Below are 27,338 nucleotides of genomic sequence, written 5' to 3'. Positions count from 1 at the left end.
GAGGGACCATTTCCCGAATAAGACCTTATCATGCAGTGTGGCAACTCGCCGATACACAAGTCGAAAAAAATTGGTGCGTTGATAGGTAGTCGCGATGTTGCAGTCCTCGAATGGCCTACACATTCGCCTGACCTCAATGTCGTAGAGGATCTCTGGGGCATCATGAAGACTGCCCTGCCCACCGACAACCCCGTGCCCTCTTAGAGGACGCGTTGTTGGCCATTGTTTAGGAGGAGTGGGAGCGTCTTGAATCGAACAAATACTGTTGGTCCCTACACTGCTTCCTGCAGAAGAGAATGCGGGATGTGCCAAATGCTGTGGGCTGCCCAATTGCTACCAGGCTTGGAGTACATCAGAATGTGCGCCCCACATGCAAAAGAGGCCTCGCACTAATAAAACATCCGTGGCCTAGGCAGCAGTACTTTTTATTGCTACAGTTGGCAGCTGTCCTCGCGGCTCTTTACGCTTGTTGCCTATGCTTTGCGCTACATTCCGCCTGACACGAGAAAGATCTGTGGTGGCCGAAAACCGTCAGTGGAGACCAGGAGAGTGACTACGCATTATAAGGCGTGTTAGCACTGCGAATAACAGATCGTCGTTCAGCCAGTCTAATAATGCAAGCAGTTTCTTATATATAAACAATCACTTGCATTGTGGACTGAACACATCCTGATTTTTTTCATGTTTACAACATTTGTTGTAGATTTTCCTGACATTGTTGGTCACATTCGAAGTGATATCGAGTGGTCAAAATTAATCCGGAGCCCTCCACTACGGCGCGCCTCATCGCCTGCGTTGCGTCGGCGCGTTAAACCCCACAACCAATCAATCAATCGAAGTGATATCGAACAATGGGAGAGCGCCTTCCAGCCCAACAGGGCATGTGAAGTGGTTATCGAGTTGGCTGTTCGAAGCCGGCAAATTCAAATTTGATCCTAGTAGCTGGTGCCGCGTTTCAATAGAGGCGAAACGCGAGAACGCACGTGTGCTGCGCGATATCAGTGCACTTTAAAGAGCTTAGGGTGGTTTTACGGCAGCCCTCCTCTATTGCGTCTTCATATTAAGAGTAATTTGCGGCGTTAAATCCTATAACCCTAAACAAACCAGTCATGAAAGGTTTGCAACAATACGTGCATTTAACTGGGGTCGTGGCACTGAGAAAAGGAAGCGCTCAGTTATCGTGCGCCAAAACTACACAACGCGCCGCACTGAGGGAAGTAAACTTTCCCGTAACGCGGTCGCGGAGCGATAAGACCCTACAAGCATGAGTTAGACTTGCTTCACAGCAATACTTGCTTCACCTGAGCTATAGCAGACGACACGCAGCCCCGCTTCCAGGCACCTTTCCGCCTGCGCAGTTTAGCTTCGGTGCGCGGCCACGGCTTGTGCGCTAGCGCTCTGCGCAGCACGACCAGGTTGCGCCGGGTTAGCACCAAGAGTGGACGACTCTGTATGTATGTATGTATGTATGTATGTATGTATGTATGTATGTATGTATGTATGTATGTATGTATGTATGTATGTATGTATGTATGTATGTATGTATGTATGTATGTATGTATGTATGTATGTATGTATGTATGTATGTATGTATGTATGTATGTATGTATGTATGTATGTATGTATGTATGTATGTATGTATGTAAGAAAAAAAAACTTTGAACAAGGTAAAAGCACGATTGTTGCCAACGTTTCAGCAAAGACGAAGGCAAGTCTCTTTGCTGAAACGTTGGCAACAATCGTGCTTTTACCTTGTTCAAAGTTTTCTTTTCTTGTGTTCTCTACCGTCTTCAAAAGTTCAACTTCTCCCTGTATGTATGTATGTATGTATGTATGTATGTATGTATGTATGTATGTATGTATGTATGTATGCATGCATGCATGCATGCATGCATGTATGTATGTATGTATGTATGTATGTATGTATGTATGTATGTATGTATGTATGTATGTATGTATGTATGTATGTATGCATGTATGTATGTATTTATTTATGTATGTCTGCGTCTGTGCATGTATGTGTATGTGCGCTGTGTGTGTACGTGTGTATGGGTCTGCATGTCTGTGTGTATATATCTATGCATGTATGTACGTATGTAGGTATGTCTGTATATGGTATGTATGTATGTATGTATGTATGTATGTATGTATGTATGTATGTATGTGTTATGAATGGACCGAGGACCACGCAGGCAGAGAGAAGAACGTTGGTTAACACGTCGAAGAATATATTCAACAGGATGGAGGACAAGCACAGGACATTAGACACTGGGATGTTATAGACAGGACGGGCTTCGGTCACACGGACGCGCAGCCCGTAGTTACGCGCAGCCCGTAGTTAGAAAGTATAGAAAATAGTCTCGTAGTTGGGAAGGTCCGAGAGAAATGCCCAATAGGCACCGGTCACTGCTCAGAGGGCGCGACGAATAAGTGCACCCAGCGCCGCCCCTCGGAAGCTTGAACTAACTTTGGGTCGGTGAGAGGCAGACGGCGTCCGGGCGTTCATATATTCGGCACCTCTCGGTTTGTTTTTGCGATTCTGCAATTGTTTTCGAAAGGTGTCTCGACCTTGAAAACTGTTCTTGGAAATAGTTTCTTCGTGTCTCAAGTGCTTCTGTGCGATTTACGGACAATTACGGGGCTGAACTACTACTGTGGGCCTCGCGTGCGCGAGAAGTTAGAGATTGTACGTTCCCGTGTGCGTGTGCGCCGTGAAAGAAATTCACGGGACAGTCGTCGTTGCGAAGTCCCATTCTCAGCAAGGGAAGGTTATTTACAGCGCCAATTCAGGTCAGTAGCCAGCGTATACAACGGCGCTGAGGAGAGAATCGTCTTTGTTATTGTTTCTTCTGTTCGCGCAACCATACTACAGTTACTTTTTCGGTTGCCCTTCTCCAGCTCAGTTGGTGTTGTCACTAATTAACAACGCATTCCAAACGTTATTAGCTGTTGACAAAGTAAACGCAGTTCCACACAGTTCGAAATCTGCCGCGGAGCGGCGGTTGTCTTTACGAAGATTCCGTTTAGTCTCGGCTTCTATCTTGTGAGTGATGTTAGAGTCGTCTTAGCGGCTAATTGTGATACAGTTTGTTCAGGCCGTTCGGAATTCGCCAAAAAAGTATTTCCTCCTCCGCCCCATCTTCTCTGCTTAAACAATAATAACCTCAACTTTCAGAGTACGCAAAACGCATTAAAGAATTCTCCTCCCTATCCTCTGCTTAAACAATAATAACCTCAACTTTCAGATTACGCGAAACGCATTAATGAATTCTCCTTTCCATCCTCTGCTTAAACAATAATAACCTCAGCATTCAGAGTACGTACAACGCATTAAAATACCTCTCCTCCGCATCCTCTGCTTAAACAATAATAACCTCAACTTTCAGAGTACGCAAAACGCATTAAAGAAGTCAGCGCGAGTGAATGCAACCTTGCCTTTGATAGCTTTCCACGCTCTCGCTTGGAATGCGTGGCCGAATTCTATGTACACTTCGGGGAACAAAGTAGGGCAGTAAGCGGGATGCGTATTGACCGTCCTAACATTGCCTTTGGCATCACCCGCGAAGTGCTGTGAATGAATATTCTTGTGCCGCCTTTTGGTATCCATTCAGTGCCGTGAATGTCGCCAAACAAAGGTTACTACTGATAAAACAACAGTGGCGGAAGCGGTAATACCTTGTGTTATGCAACTACTACGACGACATGCAATCAATCGCAGCGCGTGATGTGTAGAACAGTGAAAGCAAACGTTTTAGTTTTACGACCCTTCGTGTCTGCGCTGCGCATAAACGGTAATCGTACTCATGAGTTTAGTCCTTCCACTGACAAAAAATGTCATGACTTTCTTACTTCCTTGACTTTTCTTACTGCTAAAATTATTTCTTGCGACGCTTATTCTCCCACGGCTGCCCGAGCGCGAAACCTGTACAGAACGATGGCAGGCTGCCTTTCGCGATTGTGGCTGTCCTTCGCGCCGCAGCAGCGGCGCTGCCACTAATTCTTTCCTGCAGCCTTTTGATCCTTTCGGACCCTGCAACTTGCAATTATAACTATGTTTCTTAAAAAACTTCCGCCACACAACGTCGAACCGCACGCAGCGCATGTGTTTTTACGTGCGCTGAACGGCCGGTCGCGACATCCACCGACCCAGAGTTACTAAGCGGCGGCGAGAGGCGGCGCTGGAGTCGCGCGCAAACTGCAGTGTCCGGTGCCTATAGGCAAGTTAGCTCACGCTCAGTCGCGACGCGTTTGTAACGGCTCGAAAAGCAGGAACGGCAGCGCCCAACAGCCTGACCGGAACGTCAGCAGGCGGCACACCAGCGCCGCGATGACGGCGCCCAGACGCGCTCTCGAGCCTTGGCGGAGGGCAGCGACGGTTGTGCTCCAGGTGGCCCATGGGCCAAGCGTCCCACGGGTCCAAGCGTACCACAGTTGTCCCACGCAACCGCGCTCTGTTCCGCCGCTTGGCTTCCAGCCGTTCGCGTACCAGCTGATGATGATGATGATGTCCTCAAATATTTTGGCGTACGTACCCACAAGGGGGGGTTGGCCAGGGCTAAACCGGTTAAAAACGTGGGGATTTAAAAATACTTATTTCCGGAAAGATGCTGTAAATGGAAACTTAAGAATGAAACCCGAACTACCCATTAATCAGCACCGTTTAGCAATTCAAACGACCTGAGGCAGAAAGAAAATTTTGAATGCAATTATATATATCCCTTCTTGCAAACCCCAGCTTTGATGCGCCAATAGATAATATAAGTGTTATCGATAAAGTCAACCCCAACCGCTCAATCGGCTCCTTCAAAAACAGTTGTCTAGCTGTTGAGAAACGGCGACAGTCGAGAAAAAAATGTTCGATTGTTTCGGGGACCTGGCACCGCACACATAGTTCTGTAGGTGAAAGTTCTGATCTGAACAGATAGAAATTAATCCTTGGCACCCTGCAGCGCAGCTCGGTGAAGGTCACCTCGCATTGCCGAGAGCCACAAAAATGAACATTCCACCCGAACTTTAAATGTTGGAACTCTTCAAATGATAAAAGCGAATCGGAACGGGTGGCGTCTAAATGCCAATATCGTCTTAGTCTCGCAGATGCAAATAGAGCCAGATTAGGAATTCCGAATTGAATGGGAGCTGTGACGGCGATATTAGCTAAATGGTCCGCTTGCTCGTTGCCCCTGATGTCCATATGGCCAGGGACCCAAGACAAGCGTACCTCCTTTACGTGCCTCTGAGTAGTAGTAGTAGCACCTTTATTGGTAAGGAGGGCCATAGGCCGGTTTAGGGAAGAGGAAGGGGGAGTAGGGGAGGGGAATGCAGCATCTGTTACAGGGACGTGGCAGCTTGCAGGGACCAGAGTCGACCCCAGCTACACTGCCCGTGCTAGGCCACTTTTGATAGCAAACAGCCCTATTTTGTGCAGTAAAGGTTTCTCCATAGTATGATAGTCTTCTGGGGTGCTTGTGGGTGCGTGAAAAGATGTAATGATGTCTGAGCGATGTTGCGAGAAGAAGGAGCAATCCCGAAGGAGATGGTTGAGGTCTGCATATGTGAGGGTATTGCAGAATGTACATTTGAGAGGCAGATTGGGTGAGAGCCATTTTCGGATTATGTGCGGGGTGTAGGCGGCATTTGCTAGGAGCTTGTTGAGAAATACCTCACCGGCTCGTGGCAGGGGAGGAATGCCGGTTAAGTACCCTTGTGGGGTGGCAGCGATGTAGCGGTTCCTCTTGTCGCGTTTATGTCGAAGTAACTGCAGGGAAGGAGGTAGCGGTGACGGAGTCGGCGTGCAGGGAACCAGCGGAGGTGTGATACTGCTCTCCTGAGCCGCAGAATGGGCGGCCTGGTTACCCGTGCAAGCTGTCTCGTGGCCGGGAACCCAATCAATCCGTACAGATACCCCGTTGCGACGAAGTAGGGCAACATGGGTCAGGATTTGTTGTGTGAGGGGGTTGAGAGAGGATTGGCGTCTGAGTTCTTGAACTACGCCGAAGGAGTCCGTGAGGATTCGAATGTGGGATGGGGGCATCTGCGAGACGTCGAAGCTTATGTGGTTGAGGGTACCGATGACAGCGTGGAGCTCAGCCTCCAACGGCGTGATGTGGACAAGGTCGAGGCTTGCTGTGCCGCTGAGATATGGGTTCTCCGAGCAGTGCCAAGCCAGACCGACGACGTGGTCCCTGACGCTGGCATCCGTATAGATGTCAATCTCTCCGGGCAAACGGGACCGCTGGAGCTTTTCGGTAACTTGTTCGGAAGCCGTGTGCGAGGCCTGTTGGACGCCAGCGATGAATGCCGAAAGATCGTGGTCCTCATGTGCATTGAGAGCTTGCCGAAAGGCACACCAGTCTGTTCGAGTGATAGTTTTCGTCATGGGGAGTCGCTTGCCGCGTAATGTAATGGATATAGGATAGTGGTCACTACCCCACGTTGTGCTGTACGTAGACCAATTACGGATGAGGCCTGCAGTGGTCCATGTCAGGTCAGGGATGGTGTCCCGTTGAGATGGATGAAGCCCCACCCTTGTTGCGCAGGTGAGGTCGTTAACAAGGTGTAGATTGCATAGTTCAGCAGTTTCCTCAAGAGCCGCTCCTCTCTTGTCTGTATTGGTATAGCCCCAGGTGTGGCTCTTTGCATTGAAGTCGCCTCCAATAACCATATTTGTGCAGGGAAATTGAGACTTAAGTTGGTTTATCCAATTAAAACTGACATTACGGAGGGATCCTGTGAAGGGCCTGTAGTAGGCCGAGGCAACCACTATGGTTTTTCAACTAGGTAGTCGAGCATGAGCGACTACGACTTCATGCTGAGTAGACGTGAGGTCCGGCACAATGACTTGTCGGCTAGCGAGGTCTGCACGGACCAGTACGGCCGCATAGCCGGGTGTGAGGGTGGATCCATTTGAGTTACGATGCTGTTTGCAGGTAATGCATTGGCTGTTGTAGGTCGTATAGCCGCGAACGTTAGGAGTTGTGCGAGTTTCTTGGAGCAATATAAAATAGCGGTTGGATTTGCCTAATGCGTTGTAACAATGTGAGATGATTCTGCTGGTAGCTGCGGCAATTCCACTGTAGAATAGTAGGAGTAACCATTATTGCTGAATAAGGACTTTACGCGGGGGTTCCTCTGGAGCCTCTGTCGGGGTTAGCCCTTCTGAAAAACGTTGCAGTAAGGCCGTTGTTTGTTGCACATGACTTTCGAGAAGACTTCGAATTTTACCGATGTCATCTTGCCGTGTTGTACGTTCACGCTGAATGTCGGTTCGGATAGCGTGGAGAGCCTGCGTAAGCTCCGGGTCGATCTCTACTTTGTGATGTGGGAGTACGTTTGATGCCGGGGCTCCGGCTATAGGGCGCGTATTGTTGCGCGAAGAGGGTTTATTAGGGTTCGTTTTGGTCAAATTCTGATTCTTTGCGGCTAGGGCTTTTTTGAGTTCCTGGTTTTCCGTCTTGAGCTGCTGGATTTCTTCTCGCAAGGCAGCCAGCTGGGCCAAGACGGCGGCGTAAGGGGGGACCGGTTGAGTGTCACAAGAACCTTGGCTCTTGTTTGGTTGGCGCTGAGTTTCCTTCTCACGTATTCTGTCCGCCCAAGAAATGCCCTTGGCAGAATCCTTAGCGCGTGTGCTATTGGAGGGGAGCCTGCTGGGGCAAGTTGGACTGACAGCAATGTGGCCTAATTCATCACATGCAGCACAATATACTGTCGGACCGCAATCCTCACCTACATCATGTGGTCTACCGCAGGTCCTGCACACCGTCTGGCTGGGACAGTACTTGGACATATGACCGATGCGGTGGCAGTTGTAACATACCATTCTCTTGGGGATATAGGGGCTCACTTTAACGATGGCCATGTAATACTTCACCGCTTTTGGCAAAGTTGGGGAGTCGAACGTGACTACCGCACGGTTGGTTCTGCCGATGCGATGTACCGAGAGAATTTCTGCATGTTCGCAGCGAAGCCATTCGAAAATATCTTCGTTGGAGTCTTCAGGCTCAACTGTAATTACTCCTCTTGTGGTATTTGGACGGTGCGGGGACTTTTTGACCTCAACTGGGATAGAGGTACATTTGCCATTTTGTTTAATCGTGAGTTGGGTAGTAGTCAGGATGCGTGAGGCATGTTCGTCATCGTAAACTGTGATGTAAAGGCAATTGCCGGCGGCGTCGTACTTGTGAGAGGCTATCTCGGAATGAAAGTCTTGTGGGGCCGTAGTGCCTATAAGGTTAGCGAAAGCACTCTTTGGTATTTCGCGAATGTTGATTTTGGATAGTGGCCTTAGCACTAACAGTGAGCGGGGTCGACTTACCCGGTCAGTCTTGGTAACGAGTGTTGTTCCGATGGTGTTGTTGCGGTGCCAAAAAGTCCAGGGCGCTGGCTGGCTCGGTAAGCCGGGCCCTTGGTCGTGTTCCATTTCAACAGGTTCTGGTTGTTGTCCGGCATCAGCAGAAGTGGTTGCTACTTGCAGCGAGGAGGTCGGAGGACCATCTTGAATAACGGGATCTCCACCGAACGCTGAGGAAGACGCTGCGTTCAGCGGCGCTCCCAGCCTCGCGGGCCGGAGCAGTGAAGGGGGGACCGACGGTGTGGCGGCGGGTTAGGCTTAGCTTCACCCAAAAAAGAACAGGGCAATAACTGGCCCCAGAGGGGTCGTTGAGAGTCACAATTGGCACGTAGGTGCAGCGCTGCACTTCACGAGTACGTTGGTACCATTTTCAACAAGGAGGAAACACAATGTCCGCAGCAGAGGCCACTTAGAAGCGAAGCAGACTTGAGTGCCATTCACACAGATGGCGATCGCAGCGCCTCCTCCGTGCCTGGGAACAAAAAATAATAGTGTGCGGTACAATGGAGATTCCGAAGAGGAAGTTAACGCCGATATAACTGCCATCGAATCAGATAATAAGGTGATTTTTGATACATGCTGCGGTACTTTGCATAGAGCGAGAGCTATTGCTAAAAATTCGGCCATAAAAATGGGTGTGTAATCCGGGATTCGCAGCGAATAACTCCAGTCTAACGATTGTGAAAAAATACCAATTCCAGCTTTCTCGCCATTTTGAGATGCATCAGTATAAATCACAGACGAAGCAGGATCCTTGGATAAATATTCATTTAAAACAGCGGCTAATAGCGAGCGTGGTAGAAGTTTTGCAGCGGAAGGGAAGGGGTTTGAAAGTAAAACTCAGTTTCTCGCTCGATTGTGGATACCGGAATGACCTCATATAACTTAACAGAAATACAACCAGGCATGATTGAACGAATAGCACTTGGGGGGAGATACGTTTGGGCCACGGAGATGTAAAAAATATATTCGGCTCACAAATAACTACAGGCTTCGCAGCCCCAGAGGGGGCTTCGTACATGCGGAGGTAAGTTTGCACCGTCAGCAAGAGAAAACGGACCCTAAGTTCAGGAACGCGTGCCTCTAAGTACAGAACTCGGTTCGAAACGAACCGGGGAAGGCCAAGACAAAATCGAAGAATGCGCCTCTCCAACAGGTATAACGGACGCAGTTTGGAGGTAGGACAACTGCAAAACAAGACGCACCCAAACTCTATGACTGGCCGGACATAGGCTCGGTACAACAGCAAAAGTGTGTCCCGGCGCATTCCTGCTCGTTTCCCACATGGTCTTTTCATGCGACCAAATGCTCTCTCCGCTTTTGTGACCGATGCGTTAATATGTGCCTTCCAATCAAGAGCAGACGTGTATGTAACACCAAGATATTTCAGCGAATCCACCTGCGGAATGACTTGATTTTTGTAAGCGAGAGAAATTGAAATTGTTCCTGCAACCGGGAAGACAAGTAAAGCACTCTTCGACACATTTAACGTTAAATAAATGCTGTCAAGCCATGTCTCCAAGACAGATAAATAGGCCTGCAAACGGTCATATAGCGAATGAATGTCGACTGCGGCTGCAAAAAACGCTATATCATCCGCATAAACGTAGGTTGTTACATCTGGGAATATAGGAATGTCACTCATAAGGATGTTAAAAAGTAAAGTCGATAAAACCGATCCTTGAGGCACTCCTCTAGTTTGTGGAAATCTTCCTGAAGATAGCCTTCCGTTTGTACAAAAGAATTCCCGATCAGCCAAAAACTCCCTAATCCAAGCAAAAAGATATGTAGGCAAGTTTATACGCGCTAGTTTGTCAAGTAAGATACCATGCTCGACACTGTCAAAGCTTTAGCTGCATCTAAGGTCACTAGTGCCGACACCAGTTTCCCTTTTTGTGCTAAGCGGATCCTCGCCTCTAAGTCCACATGAGCTTAGTCCACATGAGCTAAGTCCACATCCGTTTAAAAAGTATTCGCTCTATTAATTTTATCATGTTGGAGGTCAGAGCAATCGGCCTTAAGTTGTCCTGACCTGGCTTTTTTGGAGCAAAATTATCTTGGACACTTTCCAGTTGAGTGGAATCCAACAAAACCTGAGGGATGAATTTATCACATTCAATAGAACCGGTTGGAATTCCTCAGCCAAAAATTTAATAGCACCAACAGTCACGCCATCAAGTCCCGGCGCCGCAGAACGTGTGATGGACAAGGCCTCCGTCAGATCACAAGATGAGACTGGCATAAAATCTTCCGTTTCTGGAGGACCGATAAGACGGAAGTTATTACAACGAGAAGAAAAGCGAACCGTAAGACCTCTAGCAGAGCGCTCAAGAATCCGGGACTCTTCAGCAGAAGTCAAGACCTCTGATGACTGTAACTTCTTGACAGAAACCGCCCGATTGCTTGCCATGAACTTATAGAGCGCTGCTTCCGCGATCACTTACGCGCGGCTCCTCTTCCTTGTCCTCTTCTCTGTCGTTCTGGCTGGCTCATTTGCGCTGCCAATCACTCACACGGCCACTCATCACAGTATGTATGTATGTATGTCTGCGTGTGTGCATGTATGTGTATGTGTGTTGTGTGTGTACGTGTGTATGGGTCTGCATGTCTGTGTGTATATATCTATGCATGTATGTCTGTATATGTATGTATGTACGTGGGTATTTACGGATGTATGTACATATGTATATATGTATGTATGTATGTATATATTGTCACGGAGCCAAAGACGACGCAGTTATATTCAGGGAAAACAAGTTTATTGGGGCGAACTTGTGCTCTCCTAGCAACTCAGAGAATACACAGGCGGCGAAGCAGCAGTCAACAAGGTGACGTGCGCAGGCGAGCGGGGGCAAGTCGAATACCACCGCATCGGCTCTGCAGGCCTTTATGTTTCGGCACGAGTGTTTCTCGAACCGTGGAATTACATTCAGTACACGTTAGATTAAGGAAGATTAATCTACACTGGTGAAGTTAGTTCAAAGCACTCTCCATATCAAAGAAGATAACACATGCGGCATAAAAAGTACAGAATGGAACACGCGCTTCACTTGGCCGACAGATAACACCGATAACACAGCCGCCGCAGCCCGGCGGCAAAACTAAATCATAAATAAACAAACCCAATGCACGCGTCGCAGAATTACCCCCTCTAAGAATGCATCGACCCGATGATAAAATAAAAGGACAGTTCGAACCAACGCCGCCTGTATTAACATTGCCTGACGCGTCGCGCGCTTTTCAATGGGAAGGGTAGGGACGCTTAGTTCAGGCACTGATCCGCAATGTGGCGCGTGCCGGCGGACATCTCGCCTTACGTCACTGCTCGCGAGTCGCGATCGCTGCACCCACTTCTACGACGTGTGTCTGTCAGCTTGCCTGTTGGGCTTCAAGGGCCGTTTCGCTTACATCTTAGCCGCGACGGGACGCTAGTTCTGTGGCGCACTGGGGGATCTCGTTCAACGTGTCGCTCGCTTAATACTTGCTGCGTTTTTCCAAAGATAAAGACGGAGGCGGTCTGAAATAGTGTAAGAACATACTGATTGTCGGGTAGACATATAGCTAACAGAAAAACGATATTTTCGGATGGGGCAGCCATTATTTTACTGATATTTTTCTTTCTGGAGTATTTAGAGAAGAAAAAATTGCGTGCACGTTTTTTGTTCAGGCGCTCACTTCTACGATTACTTTCCAATAATATCACGTGCTTGTAAACTTCAGAAAATTATAGGAAACAAAAGGATAAGCAGCTGGGATCCCGCCACGCTGTCCGGACGCTTCTACAGTACAGTCCTCAATTTTAGAAGTGCGTACCGATGCGGAGTGCGAACAGCGGGGTCAAAACAATACCTAAATGCGGAGGGGATAGAGGTGGGATGCCCCACTCAGAAAATTTCAGGGCCTGTGATCCGAGTAGATAAGCGCGCAAAGCCGGCATCAGCCTGCGGCAGCGCAAGGGATTTTGCTTCGTGACAAAGGAAGTTTTATCAGTGACAGACCAAGACAGACAGGCATGGTGAAAAACAAGAAGGCGTAGGAGCGCCGCCTCGGGAACGCTAAACAAACTTTCCACTATTTTGCATAGTTTCCGAGAAGCGGCGCTGGCTGGCGGACACGAAAGCACGCTGGAAAGCTACGGAGCGGGGAAGGGTAGGAGAGAGCAACAGGAGAGTGGCTGTTTGGCCATTTTTCGCTCACGCGTTAGGCAATGTTTATACAGGCGGCATTGGTTCGAACAAACCACGTCAACAAAATGAGTACATCTTCTTGCGTAGTAAGGTTTTAGGCGAACCACGTGGACGACTTCTGGCCACGTGCGTCGTCGTGATGTTCCGGAATTGTCGTCGGCAATCACCTCGTACGTAAGTTAGCCAATACGTTTTTGAACCCGGCAAGGTCCGAAATACCGTTGCAGAAGCTTCTCAGGGAGTCCGCGTCGTCGGATGGGAGTCGAAATTCACACACCTTCGCCTGGGTGGTACTCGGTGTCTCGGCGTCGGAGATTGTAGCGTCCGGCATGCGGTAGCTGCTGCTCCGTTGTAGGAACTCGAGCGAGCTGGCAGGCCTCCTCCGCACGCTGAAGTTATCCTTAGACATCGGCGTTGAGGTAGTCATCTTCTACGTGCGGAAGCTTGGCGTCAAGTATGATAGTCAGCCGTCTTCCGTAGACAAGCTCGAACAGTGTCATCTGAGTAGCTTCTTGGATAGCCGTGTTGTACGCAAACGTGACATACGGGAGCACTTCGTCCCAGGTCTTCTGTTCAACGTCGACGTACATAGACAGCATATCCGCAATCGTATTGTTCAAACGTTCCGTTGGTCCGTACGTTTGGGGGTTGTACGCTGTCCTTCTTCTGTGTTCTGTGTTACTGTAGCGTAATATTCCTTGCATCAGCTCCGCAGTAAAGGCCGTTCCGCGGTCCGTAATTAGAACTTAATTGGCTCCATGTCGCAGCACAACTTGCTTTATGAAGAACTTCGCGACTTCTTGTGCAGTCCCCCTCGGAAGAGCGGCGGCCTCCGCGTAACGCGTCATGTACTCTGTCCCTGCGACAATCCACTTGTTCTCGGATCGTGACGTAGGGAACGGGCCCAATAGGTTCATTCCAATCTGGTGGAAGGGCCTCGATGGGATGGCGATCGGCTGCAGAAGTCCGACAGGTATTTTCGGCGGCGTTTTAAATGCGGAGCATTTCTTAGGCTTGCCTTGTCCTGCGTCGTTGATGGCGGCGCCGTCCACACGCTCACTGCGCATGCGCAACTCTCCTCCTTACACCCAAAGCTCCGCGATACTACACTATGAAAAAAAGAAATAGTTAGCGGTGCCCGGTTTCGATCCCACGAGTCTCTGGCCGCAACGGGAGCTACGCGGTGCTTTTTCCACTACGCTACAAATCCGGGACAGGAGCAAGTGCTACGAACGCGCCTTATGTCCTTGACTCATTCAAACTACGTCAAGAAGCTACTGATACAACGAAGGCACGCGAAGCTGAACGTCAATGGAAACGACGAACTGAAAACTTTAGACGGGGATGCTGAATTTCCCGTGGGAAAGCTGTGGCGGGAAGCGCCACGCGCCTTGCAGCTCAACCAGCCCCGTCCGCAGCGCCTCTGATGCTGATTGTGGCAGGATGCCCCTAGGGATTGGCCAACCAAAGAATCCATAACGAGATAGGTTCGCGTTCAACCACCGTCGTCATCTTCCCGTAGGGGAACCGCCGAAGAAGAAGAAGAACGAGAAGACAAAGCTGCGAAGAGGAGGGCGTGTACATTGCTCTCAGCCGGTGCACCAATGTCAACAACCTTTACCTCACCAAAGCTGACGGAGTCTACCGATTCTACCACAGAGACAACATCGACAAGAGCATGATGGACGAGTTTCGGCGCCTCGAGAACCACCGCCTACTCACCGTAACACAACAGCACTTGCGTGCCTTTGCCACCGGTGTGGAGCCGGACGCGGAATTCCCTCTGGCGCTAGTAAAAACCAGATCACTCAACATAACGGCAACACAATGGAACCACACGGAACCGCCACGATGCTTCGCATCCTCATCAGGGTTCCCCACGGGAAGATGGTGTAATTTGTTTCACCGCTGTCAGTCACTGCATCTGCGGATGTAGTAGGACACATCGGTTGTAAGGCGGAGCCAGTAGTACTTCGCCTTGATTTTTCCAATAGTGCGTGCTGTGCCGAGGTGTCTGGACGACGGGTCGTCGTGGCACGCTTCCATAATTTAGTCGGGAAGGTCAGCAGGGATTGCAAGAAGACAATTTGTTCTCGTTCCGGGGTTGAAATTTTTCTTCGCGAGGACGGAGTTTTTGAGACTCAATGGTGGTAAGTTGCGCTTGAAGGCCCAAGGTACGGCGGCTTCGCGTCCTTCGAGGTAGTCGATCGTGATGCGTAGCTCGGGGTCGGCACGCTGCTGGGCGGCTAGGTCGCTCTCCATCACGACTGCGAAGAACGCGCTGTCTGCATCGGAGTGGTGGGTCGACGGGGGTGCGGGACAGATAGTCGGCGTCGGAGTGTTTCCGGCCTGATTTATAAACGATTTTAAAGTCGAATTCTTGTAGGCGCAAGCTCCATCGCCCAAGAAGGCGAGAGGGGTCCTTCATAGTGGCGAGCCAACACAGCGCATGGTTGTCTGTCACAACCTTGAATGGTCTACCATACACGTATGGGCGAACTTTTGAGATGGCCCATATGATAGCCAGGCGCTATTTCTCGGAGGGAGAGTAGTTTTTCTCTTCTTTCGACAGATCACCGCTGGCCCTGGCGATTACCTTTTCGCAACCGCTTTGCTTTTGGACAAGGACGGCACCCAAGCCTGTATAACTGGCGTCTGTGTACATTTCCGTTTCGGCGTTTTCGTCGAAATACGGCAGACATTCTCAAATAATGAATGGCAGCCTAGCATTGTCGCTGAAGAAGAAATTGTATGACACCTACATCTTACTGGTACTACTGGTGCCCTGGGGCAGAACCCTGGGCGCTCACGAAGAGGGTTCAACCTAAATTGAGAACGACTCAGCGGGAAATGGAACGGAAGATGATAGGTGTAACATTACGGGACACGAAGGGGGCGGAGTGGGTCAGGGAACAAACGCGGGTTAAGGAGATATTAGTAGAAATTAAGAAGAAATGGACGTGGGTAGGACATGTAATGCGAAGGCAAGATAACCGTTGGTCATTAAGGGTAACACAGTAGATCCCAAGAGAAGGCAAGCGTTTCACGAAGGTGCAGAAAGTTAGATGGGCAGATGAGATCAAGAAGTTTGCGGCATAAAGTGTTCGCAGTTAGCACAGGACAGGTATAATTGGAGATTAATGGGAGAGGCCTTTTCCCTGCAGTGGGCGTAGATATGGTGGTGATGACGATGATGATGATGACGTATGTATGCATGTATGGCTGTGTGTATTAATGTATGTATGTATGAACGTATGTATGTATGTATGTAACTATATATATATATATATATATATATATATATATATATATATATATATATATATATATTGTTGCAGCTTGGCCTTGCTGCTACCGGCAAGGAGCATACGCTGAAGCAGGGGTTCAAAAACACAGCGGTTTATTCGCCGCTCACAACACAATTGGTGCTTGACGGGTGCAGTCGGGCGCCAGTGGCGATCTTCCAAAACCGGGTGGTCCTTCCCGAAGTATCGGCGGCGGCGCGTTCACGGCCGACGCTGGCTGCCCTCAGCTGCAGTCGCCGGCACTCTCGACACGGACCGTGCGTGAAGGCGTCCGCCTTCCACAGAGGCACCCACGGCTCAGCCCGGATGGCAGCAGAACGGTGCCGCAGGTGGCCTCCTAAGTAAGACCCGGGGGTCCTTGCAGAAGGCCCAAACGTGGCAGGTTCCTGTCCGCGGGCCTTGCTCCGCGGGGGTGGTGTCCGGCGCAGTCGTCAGCAGCTGTCCCTGCAAGCAAGCAAGGAAAAAGAGCCCCCCGGGCTGGCGCGCACGCAGGTTATAAAGAATCATCCGAGCCACCGCGCATACTTCTGCGCAGGGTAATCGCGAGGATCTTTCCTGGTGCGCGATCAACAATATATGCCGGTCGCGCTGCTTCAATGCTCGCACGTAAACACACGCACGTGTCCAAGCGTCGATGGCCAGCGTGGGTTCCTACAATATATGTATATATATATATATATTTATATATATAATTATATGTTTGTGTATGTATGTATGTATGTATGTATGTATGTAGAGACAGCTAGGGTGTAAGTTTTCTTTAAAGTGACCCACAAGGTCTCTTATCATGTCTTAACAACCATGGACGGCATGTACGGAGTTATACTACAGATGAGGTGCTTCTTTGGCAAACTTGTCGGTAATTGGTTACTCGTAACGACGTTACTAACAAAATGTCCCATTTATATCTTATTTTGTATCAAAATGGTTGGGATATTTTTTTGAGATAGTAAAATAATTTTTCAGTTTTGTCTGCAAGCACTTCAGTTGCAAGGCCTTTGTTGCAGCTGTTTCAATGTGTCTGCCGCTACGGGGCGGCAGACATATTGAAACAGCTGGAAATGCTCTAAAACCCTCGGCAAACCCGTCGCGCAGCAACATGTCCTTGATTCTGCCCGCTGTTTCCGTTCAGAAACTTACACCCTCCACTATTCCATTTGGAACCACCCTGAAAACAAAACAGCCTACCAACACTTTGTGAAGGGCGTCAGAGCTAGCAGCAGTTTTCTGGTGTGTTTGCTAGTATCTTCTCAAGGTTGGCACAAAAAGATATCCGTACCTCTTTCAGTGGCTCCCGGCAACTGCGTCACTGGGCCATGAAGGTCTTTTTGCAAAAAAACATGAGGGTATGGCTTTATGCTTGGCATTAAGTACCCCAGAAATGAGCTTGTACTCAGTGCCCAGAAATTCGCTATGTTTGTACTTTTTGTGTACTTTTACTGCTGGCCCCCTCTTGTACACAAAAGCCGTCCAATTCAGGCTGTAAACATTAATGAAAATGCACATGTAAAATTCTTTGCAGGAGCAATGCATTGAGTCCATTTTCGCAAGCCTTTTGGTGGAGCCAGTGCTGTTAGCATACTATTAAATAACCAGAAACAATCGACTTGACGTCGCTGCCAAAAGTAATGCGTTTTTTTTTAGTATTATGATCATACTCACGAAAAGGGATTTGTGCGGTTACTCGGCACCCTTAAGCCTACCCCTGAAGCTCGAGTGCTTCCGCCTAGCTATTACGCTGTCAGATCTATCAATTGCGCTCTGCAATTCAGTGAGTTCTCCTTATTTCAGAAAGGAAAAATCTGAAAAACCAATACAGATATCCAACTAAGCACACATACAGGGTGAGGGAATATAGCCCTTAAAGAAGGAGAGAAATTTATAATATTTATAGCGTTTATGCTTTTTATGTGAGCTGCAAACTGCATCGCGTTTTGTATGCGTAACCTTTTGGCGCTAGATTTTCCTTTCCTTAATTTCACATTATCGTTTATGGGATATTTTGAAAACGGTACCTCATTTTTTTCTTTCAAAGAAAGCCCACCTTTCCGCCTGTGTTTCGAGATCCTTTTAACGGCGTAGTATAAGCGCAAGCATTAATTGCTCTTCCTTCTCCAATTCCTTAGCCTTGTCGCTTATTTTAAAGGCTGTAGTACAGCCTAATCAGCCGTGCAAGCAGCGAACACACAACTGTTCTTCACTTGTATTGGCACCACAAAATACTGTTTACAGAAGTGACAAAAGCTCTCTGATGTCCGCTTGTACCAGTGCGGCCACACAAGTTTCCATGAATTGCGTTTTATATTCGGCTTATTAATTATTCTACGAGCGACTAGGCTTTCTGTCCTACCCTCCGTTTACTTTCCTGTCCTAAGTTTTTTTAATGAGACTGTTTCTTTTCCGCATACAGCCGTTATGCTTTCTTTCCGTTGTCTCAAGTTACAACTATCCTTGCGTTACTCTCGGTCCTTGCCTGGCATAATTCTAAATAAATATATCCTACTCTGTATTAGTATTATATCACCGCTTACGTGCGGCTTCTCCCCAACCTCAAATCATGGTTGATTAGAGAGGTTGAGACTAGCTTCGAGACAAACACTAAGCGGAGAGAGAGCGGACGGTGCTAATCCAGTTTCTACCGCAGAGGGGCAAGCCAAATTCGGAATCATAGTTTCGGAATGCAGGCGATGACAGTGAATGGCTGTTTTTATTTTGCAATAACAGCTTTCTGTTGTTTTTAGCAGCCCGGATTTTGTAACTGCGTGATCGCAAGGTCGCAGGCCATTTAATTCGTCTTGATTACATTAAAACATTTAGTGTCCTTCCACTCGGCGAAGAAAGATGACGGGTGAAGCTACGCGCAGGTTACGGAGTGGGCGCAGGAAAACGCGTTTGTTTGTAATTTACCATTAAGCACTCTTGCTTGCTAATTAGCTGAATGAAACTGGGGAGAAATGGAGTTTTATTCTAGCGGATAAACATGGGACCCTCCGCTTCCCTCCCGTAGAAGCCAGTGTATGGACGGCAGACCGGAATCCTGTAACATTTACCACTTCACTCTGAACTGTCTGAGTCCCTTGATTCGGAGCAATGTTACAGTCGGATTAGTGAATAATTCTCAAAAATTAAGAATTACAGCCGTCTGCTCTAACCATACTCTCTCCGTAGGCGGTCGTGTATGGCAGCAGACAGGCTTGCAACTTCACTGTGAACTAATTATGACAAGTAAATAAAAATTGGCGTAATGACATAGTGTCTTAGCGGCCATTCGCCATGTACTGCGTTGAGGCATAGTATCTATAAAACAACCGTTACAGCCGTTTCTCGTCGTCATACTTAATGCGTGATTTCCGTTCTACGCCGGTATGTCCCCGCACACTACATGAGAAAACCGAGGCATGTACAGCTTTGCTGTAAAATATAATTGAAAGTGTGTGCTGAGGCAGGTGACAATGGAAACCAACCATCTTGAGCTCAGCAAAAGAGGCGCTAGCGCATGTACCGTTCGTATTGTAAAGCAAGCTCTCTCGTGAAAACTTCTAGAACCACATCACGGCACTTTCGAGCATCCGTTGCAGACTCTCGCACCATTACAAAGTGAGCAGCACGGCCGGCACGGAGGAAATGGAGGTGGGACAACAGGATCTTACTTTCGTTCAGCTTCGGTTTCACTTGTACGTTACCAGACCAGCATTGTCTTAAAAACCTAAAACCCCGTTTTGCAGACATACAAATGGAGGAAAACACTTTTTGTGTGGTTACACATGTCGCCTTAAAAACGCCGCCTTTCAAAATCGTGTGAAAATTACGCGTACAGTAAACGCGGCCCAAACTTCCTTCGAGTGCTCCTTATCATCCAGCCTATGAGCTGAGCTTCATGCAATTGCCACATCAGAAAAGTGTTCTTGGGTTTCTTTGAGCGGTCCTGCTTCTTGTTTATTCATGACGCCAATGAACCCAACCAGTCGTCTCGCGCAATAAAAGCCCCTCGGTGTATATCTGAGCCTGTCCCGGGCCCGATGGGTCTTACAGTTCTTGTGACATTCTTGCCACAGTGTCGCCTGCTGTCGAGCTCCGAAATGCAGTACGCAATCTTTAACAGCGAAGCTGTTTTGCAAATCCTGATTTTTCGTATACGCAGTTAAGAATACCAAGAAATTGCCGAGCCGCGCCCGCGAGCACGGGCCTCGCAGCGACCGCTCCTCTGTTTAAAAAAACCAAGAAAATGCCGAGCGCGCGTATGTGCGCGCCTCGCGGCAACCGCCCAGCGTCCCCGGCGCATTTTTGCAAGCCAACCATACCCGCTTAGAGATATTGGCCAAGATTGGCCAAAAAAACCATCTCCAGCGTTCGTCGTAATCGTGGGAACACTTTTTCGGAACGAGACAGACACGCCATAGACACAGACACGGCCCCCCAAAGTGACGTCCAATGATAATCACTTCCCAAAAAATTAAGGTGGCTCCCACTTATGGCAACAATGATCGAGTAAAGGTCGCTGGGGCAGCGAAGAAGAAGGAAACCGGCTGCAGTCGTGGACTTCGTGATGGTCGTGAAGGTTGCCTACAGCTTCTCTACCTTCACGTTTCACGCGTTGGTGTGAGCTCCCTTCATTTTTTCAATTTGAAGTGACGAGTTCCTAGTTTGTAATTACTGCCTCAAATATCGAAAATTATATCGTTGCAACGTACGAGTAGGTGTTTAGACAGATTAATGGGTCATTCTAATGCGGATACCTGTACTTTGGTGTTAATCACAGTCTGCAAAGCCGTGTTGCTGCTAGAGTGGTTTCCCGCACGACGTAAAAAGCATGCTCGCCAAACCAAAAAGCAAAAAATAAAATAAAGATCTGCAACAGGCATAGGCAATTACACCAATATTGCCCCACTCTGTCAGAGTCTGATTGATTGTTGGGTTTAACGCGCCGACGTAACGCATGCGATGAGGCGCGCCCTAGTGGAGGGCTCCGGGTTAATGTTGACCACCTGGGGATCTTTAACGTGCGCCGAAATCTCGTACACACGGGCGTTTGTGCTTTTCGCCTCCATCAGAAAAGCGGCCGCCACGCCAGGGAATCGAACCGGCGACCTCGTGCTCAGCAGCGCAACGCCTTAGCCACTGATCCACCCCGGCTTTTTTTCCCTTTATTGCCGTTTGTGCACAACAAAACAAGTACAACACAATCAGCCCTCAGGGCTGAGAAAGGAAAGGAACATACAAAGAAACCGTCGAGCTTTTAGCTGGCGGTTACGGTTTTGTGAACTTTTAATACAGCTAGTTCGTTCATAGCAGTGATCACATCATCATCGTACTCCAGCTTAACAAAAACTTCGCGCAGTTTACACACGTGCTATACAAAGTGGTTTCCCACCGATTTTGCATTAACGTCTGCATTTATCACATCCATTCTGCTTCTCCAAATGCTATGTAAACCCAAAAGAAACAACAAATCGTATGGTAAAACATCAGTTTTCCCATCAAGGAAGCGGATTCCCCGTGCCGTGATTGGAAGGTCTTTTTTTAAGGTACGTTGCCAGACATCCCAAAAGAAAACAGCGTCCCAACAGTCGATGAATACGTGTTCAACACTTTCTGGTTTTTTACACAATGAACATTCAGCACCCCACGGTAAAAATAAATTCTTCTCTAACATCCATGTTTTAACGGGGAGTGTATTAGTATGCAGTTTAAAAAAGAAGGTTTTAACAGCACCAGGCACTGGCATTTTCTTCACTCTCCGTAGTACGTCATGTCGGGAGCCAACTTTATACAATGATCTATACATCGGCTCAGGGAACAGACAATCGATAAGGTCACTGGACAGTTTTTTACCGTTCACAGTTGACAAAAATTCAATAGGAAAACGCGTCATTAAAAAGCGGCAAGAGGAAACAACTTCTCTCAAAAAGAGACTAACTGAGTAACGGGTCACATTCGCTGACGACACTGTGAAGTTAGGTAAAGCACTTGCGAGCGTGTGCTGCAAGAAGGTGCGTATAAACGGATCCCCCTGATCCCTTAAGAACAAGAAACGGGAAACAAGGTGTCTAACAAATAGATGTGGGAGTGACAGCCCTCCCCGTTGAACTTTCCTAAACAAGTTGCTCCTACTGGTCGTCCCATAAGTTGATTGCCAGACAAAGACCGCAAAGATGCGGTGAAACTTTTGAACATTTAATCGAATGAAACTTTTGAACACTGATCCACCGCGGCAGGTCACACTGTCAGAGTCTAGGCGCTTGTTGTAGGCGCCTATCAAATCGGTAGTCTACGCTTTTCGCATCACAGATGTGAATTTCGCTATTGATCGGATTCTAAAATTGGCAGATCGCAATTTAGCGTATTCGAAGGTATGATAACCTGTTTGCTTTACATGGAAGAATATATATGATCGGTTTTTTGGCGTACCAAATGGGGCGCGGTGGCCAGTCATAATATACATCGCGGACCGCAAAGGACCTTTAGAAACGCCATAATATTTACCGGTTCGGCGCGTCCCTAGTAGCACTCACTCCGGCTTTTTGCTGTGTCCTGACCCATTATCTTGTTCCTCGCAGCGTTATCTCCTAGGAGAAATTGAGAACGTCGTCGAAGAGTTTCCCGGATTCTTTGGAATGTGCGTCCCATCGTCGTGCTCAGAAAAGGACGTGCAATCCATCTTCAATTTCAGTAAGCATTCAATGACAACATTCATACAGAGAACGTTTCTTCTCAACTGAGAAGAAAATGAATAAAAACCATGTAGGTTACAACTGCAATTAAGTGGAACGTCTAGAGGCTGAAAGTGTCGTTGGAATTTTTGCGTGAGGCTTCACAATGACGTTTATTCGGCATGTACGCAAAATTTCTTGGCTGACTGGAGTTTTCTCCAATTTCTAAAACGCGTTTCTCTCGTTTATGATTGTCGTAAGCCGCGCTGGCGATTTTTAAAGATCATAATCATTTTTGTGCTACGTCAGGCGCAACGTTTTTCAAAGCGTTTTTCACTAATTCACAAACCAGGATTATATTTTTTCCTGCTCAATAATCATCTTTTTTTCTGCTTGATAAACTCTTTCAAGTAGAAAAAGTAGTGACTGTTAATTTTTTAGGTAATTTTTGTCACCCAACAACGGTAAATAAGCAATGAAACGCTGAATAGATTAAAGTTCAGGCATTTTTCTAGCCAAATGTCTGAACTGTGCAATGAACTAAGATATACGTAATGAAATAATATTAATGAAGTAATAATCTAAAACCCGCATAAATTGATAAAACTGACACTTTTGATCGTAGTAGTCTTGCAAAATAAGCTCCAAAATACAAAATATTGCACAGATTTCTTTTATCGTAGTCAGTTGCACAGATATGTATGGTTAAAAAGAGCACACAGAGTTTCATTTTAAATTACGTTTTGAAAAAAAGTTATGAATGTTCGCGTAACGCTAGTTGTTGCACAATCTTGTTTTTAGAAAAGTGTAAATAAAGGTTAGAAACCCCGTGAGAGAGAGGAAGAAAAACACATGGAGGCCTAACATTACCCTTGGGCTTCAGTGGGAATAAACAATGCTGACAAATTTGCTGATATAGAAATATTAGTGATTTCTACGACCGGTGTGGCGTTGTTCCAGATTGGCCATAGGAGGTCAAGCGCTAGAAAACCAGATGGAACTACCAAGACAATCAGAATAGGAACTTACATTTTATGGCAACTTGTTTTTGAAGTTTTGAATAGTACAGAAGAAAATAAATGTTGTAGTTTACTCCTTCAAAGAAATGAAAACCAATTTGATTAAGGCGAACAACGTTCATTCATCATTCGACATCGTTGTCATGGCTCTTGTAGCTTTTATGGGAATAATAAATGTACAGACAACAAGAAGACAAGTTAATAACATTTCACACAAAAGAGAACGAAACTCGAAAATATGGAAATAGGATGGATTTTGTGAATGGATTTATTTTCAGTTAGGTGTAATGAGGGGAAAGGTATAAAACCTCGCTCTAACTCCCAAACTAATCATGATATGTATCTACAGTGTATTCTAACTTGTTTCCGAATGTTTAGAGGTATTTTAAAAACATACAAAATAAAATAAATGCTAACTTCAGCCCCTGCAAAAGCTGCAGAGCTATGCCCAACCTATGCCATTTAGATTGCTGAGACAAGAATAGGAATAGCTGTTGTTAATAGCGACGCAGCCTAAGTAAACTCGGGAATATTCGAAGTAGGAATGCATGAAAGAAGAATTATGCATATCTAGAACGAATACGTTTTAGTTTAGATTTCCGAATAGCAGAGTTACGGCTAGGAAATTCTTTGTAGTAAGATAAATAATAATGATAGGAACACGATTTTTCTTTTAGAGCGCTTACAAGTATTTGGAAATGCCAAAAGTATAAAAACCATCAATTCGGATAATATTTTTAAGCCAAAAATATTTTTAAGGCAATTTAAGCCCAAAAATTTGGGCCTGTCTGTCTGTCTGTCTGCCTGTCTGCCCATTTTAGAGAGGTAACAGAGGCGGCACATTCGACGACATTAGCACCGAAGCGAGCCGATACGGGGCCAACTTTTCGATAGCAGCGCTAATGGCGCCATTTGCGCTACATTTTCCTGAATCATAAGTGGGCAGGGGCTTTTGACTGCGGCCGGCGCTTGGACGGTTTAGCAGCGCGGGGAACATGCAAATGCAAACAACGCGTTGTGCAGTAATACACCAAAAGTGCGAATTAATTTTGTAATCACACCAGTGCGCGCGTTAGAAACATCATAGTGCAAGTCTGCCCGTAACATTTTTTTTGCACAGCTGACGATAGCTTGCAAAGTTATAGGTAGATAATAAATATGTCAATCTGGAAAAAATGATATGTATTAAAAGGTAATTAAGAAAGTAGAGACCGGCTATCCACCATTTGAGTACATTCAAGTTAGAATAACACAATAGCTTACGTATGCATATTTTAGAGTGGTCTGTCAACAGTCCTTCGACTGAGTCATCTCTTGTGTTTTTTTTCAACAAACTTTGAAATTTTTACTCTCGCACACCTAATAAAAATATTGGGCCATCTCCACTAACCTGAAACCTGGGGAGGGGCGAAGCATGCAGTGTATAAGTCTATTCTTGGCGACTTGGCGTTTTCGCCAACGGAGATGAAACCGTTGGGGGTTAGAGGTATACAGCTTTGCTGTAAAAGTCTCGTGTCTTTGAATCACAAAGCTCTGTAGCGCTAGGCGTAAACTAGTGTCCCGGTGTTTTTAGCACGCGTTACGAAGCGCTCCAGTGCGAGGAGTAAAATAGTGTCTCGGTGTTTTTTTAGCACGCGTTGTGTTCTAGCGCGAGGCGTAAGCGAGTTTCCCGGTACTGTAGTACCGTGACTACAAAAGACCACGATTACGACGACGACGACGATAAGAGACGTCAACAGCCCCAGCCCCTAATAGGCTCGGCCCCTAAAAGGAAACCTTTTTTCGGTGCCCGCGATTACCTGTTGTCTCCTTCGGCCCAACCAATGGCTACACTCTAATATCACTGCGCTGAGAACTTTAGTGAGCTTTAGGCGAAGCTCACTGGGATTTTTTATTGCTTTTTTAACAGCGGAGCCGTTTCACCCGACCGAAAGTTGTCCAGCAGGAACAGAAAACGGCCAGTTGGAAAGAAAAATACGCGCACCTTGGCGGGAGTGGAATCTGGGTACCGAGTCACAAAAATGTCGGCGTCAGGCTCAGACGTTTGCAGAGAAATTTCTTTAGTAAACTGCATGAAGCAGTGCTGACACAAGTAATCATCTTCACTCACTTTCTTGAAGTTGTCCGGGCCCAAAAGGCGTTTCAGGGCGCTGATGTACAGGTCTTTAACACTGCGAAAGTTTCGTTTCTGCGGTATCCTCCGTCGATGCTTGTCGAGATAGTCTGCACAATGAACTCGATGAAAGCTAGAGTTCGCAGCCATTGAGCAGGAAAATAACGAACAAGATAAAACACGAAAGAGACTGAGTAACAAGCTAAATATATACAAAAAGAATAATAAAATCAGAATACTTAAAAGGAATTATAAAAAGTGATAAAATGAAGATTAAAATGCGACCGTAGTCAAATAGTGGGGAGGCAGCGCAAGGCACTCTCCCGGTGTGACAGAACTGAAACCTTGTAACCGTTCCAATACATGCAGCCCCTTTTCTTCCAGTCCCCTCTTTCGCTCTTTCTGTCAGCCAAGTCCCCGCCCCCGCATACGGTTGAAAAAGCCCAGAAAATACCCGACTCAAACAAAAAAATGAAGATTCCACATGTGTCGTCCCGGACCCCACCGGGCTCAAGGGCGTTTGCCTTCCTGTTTGGTCGCTAATTCGGTAATTGAACCAGTCTGTCCGGAGAAGGACCGAAGAGGGGCGCCCTACCTGGAGACGTTACCCGCGCCGAGGTCTTGTGTGGCCGATGTCCGTTTTTAATACTTGCCATGTGTGCTGCCGACCGGACGGGCTTCCGTTGAACCTTTGATTTCAGGCGAACGAAAGTTACGTCCAGGCTAGTTAAAAAATAAGACTGCGTGAACCTTGTCAAATAGCTGATCTTATGAACCAAATATAGCGCATCACGGCAGCAGTGCGCACAAAAAAGGGCATTGATAATGTAAGACAAAGAGTGACCGCGGTTGGGGAAATCTAGAGGAAGCTATAAAAATAGACCCGAAGACCTTCAAATTGCGCGTTTTGCCACCATACATTGCAGCGGTTTCGCCACCGCACGACTGTATCCGCGCTGTGCTTAGAATGACGCATGATATTTCTAGGGCTCACGCAAGTAAATTAGGAGGAAAATATCTGTGGAAAGCTTCATAAAACTCGCAGAAGCGTTTTTTTTTTTTTGCGCGTGAATCTGGAGTTCCTTCGTTTTTTCTTCGAAGAGTACACGTTTGGCGGTGCGCACATTGTTTATTTTCGTTCCAAAATTCACATAAAAATTTCAGTTTCGCTTCTGAATTCTCTGTAATACTATCAATAAGTAATCGTTTGCCTTTGGTACAAAAAACTATCAAATTTCTGCACATTCACTGGAAGTTGCTTTCACTGTTTCGTGTCTCAGGATCTTGTGAAGACCTGGCCGACCAGGCTTTTTTCTCGCGCTGTAGGCGCGTCAGGAACGAAATGATGCAACATGTTTTTAATGATCATTGAAGTACATTCCCAGATTAACATCTGGAGAGAATTTCAGCAAAATCGAAGAAGTGGTTTTTTTTATAAGCCTCTGAACTCGGAGTGTTTTAGTTTTTTCTTCACACTTGTGCGCCATTTACTTTTTAACCGTAGTGTGCATAGAGACGATATTTACAGCCCTTATTAGTGCTTGCCAGGAGCAGCCCTCACGCAAATTTGAACGCTCTAGCTCCATTACTTACGATAATACTGGCCCGCAAAGTACAGAACAAAATGCGCTCTGAGCAAGATTTGGAAATTTATTACAAAAAATTTCTGTATTTCTAGCCAACGATATTTTGGGCGCGAAATTTACAACAGGCGTAC

At 47.0% G+C, this 27,338-nt stretch overlaps 1 protein-coding gene across 1 annotated transcript in view; it reads left to right on the top strand.

Annotated features, from left to right (window-relative positions):
- LOC144142922 (nose resistant to fluoxetine protein 6-like) overlaps positions 1-27,338 on the top strand; it is a 113,635-nt gene that overhangs the window by 24,361 nt on the left and 61,936 nt on the right. The window contains exon 3 of the mRNA XM_077674775.1: positions 22,397-22,508. Within this exon, the coding sequence (XP_077530901.1) occupies positions 22,397-22,508 (112 nt within the window). The remainder of the gene's footprint in view (positions 1-22,396; positions 22,509-27,338) is intronic.

This window comes from Haemaphysalis longicornis, unplaced genomic scaffold (genome assembly GCF_048455015.1).
Source record: "Haemaphysalis longicornis isolate Haplotype H1 unplaced genomic scaffold, Haemaphysalis longicornis Haplotype H1 scaffold_1, whole genome shotgun sequence".
NCBI lineage: Eukaryota > Metazoa > Arthropoda > Arachnida > Ixodida > Ixodidae > Haemaphysalis > Haemaphysalis longicornis.
Note: the sequence above shows the minus strand (reverse complement) of the source record. Positions and strands in the feature narration are given on the sequence as shown.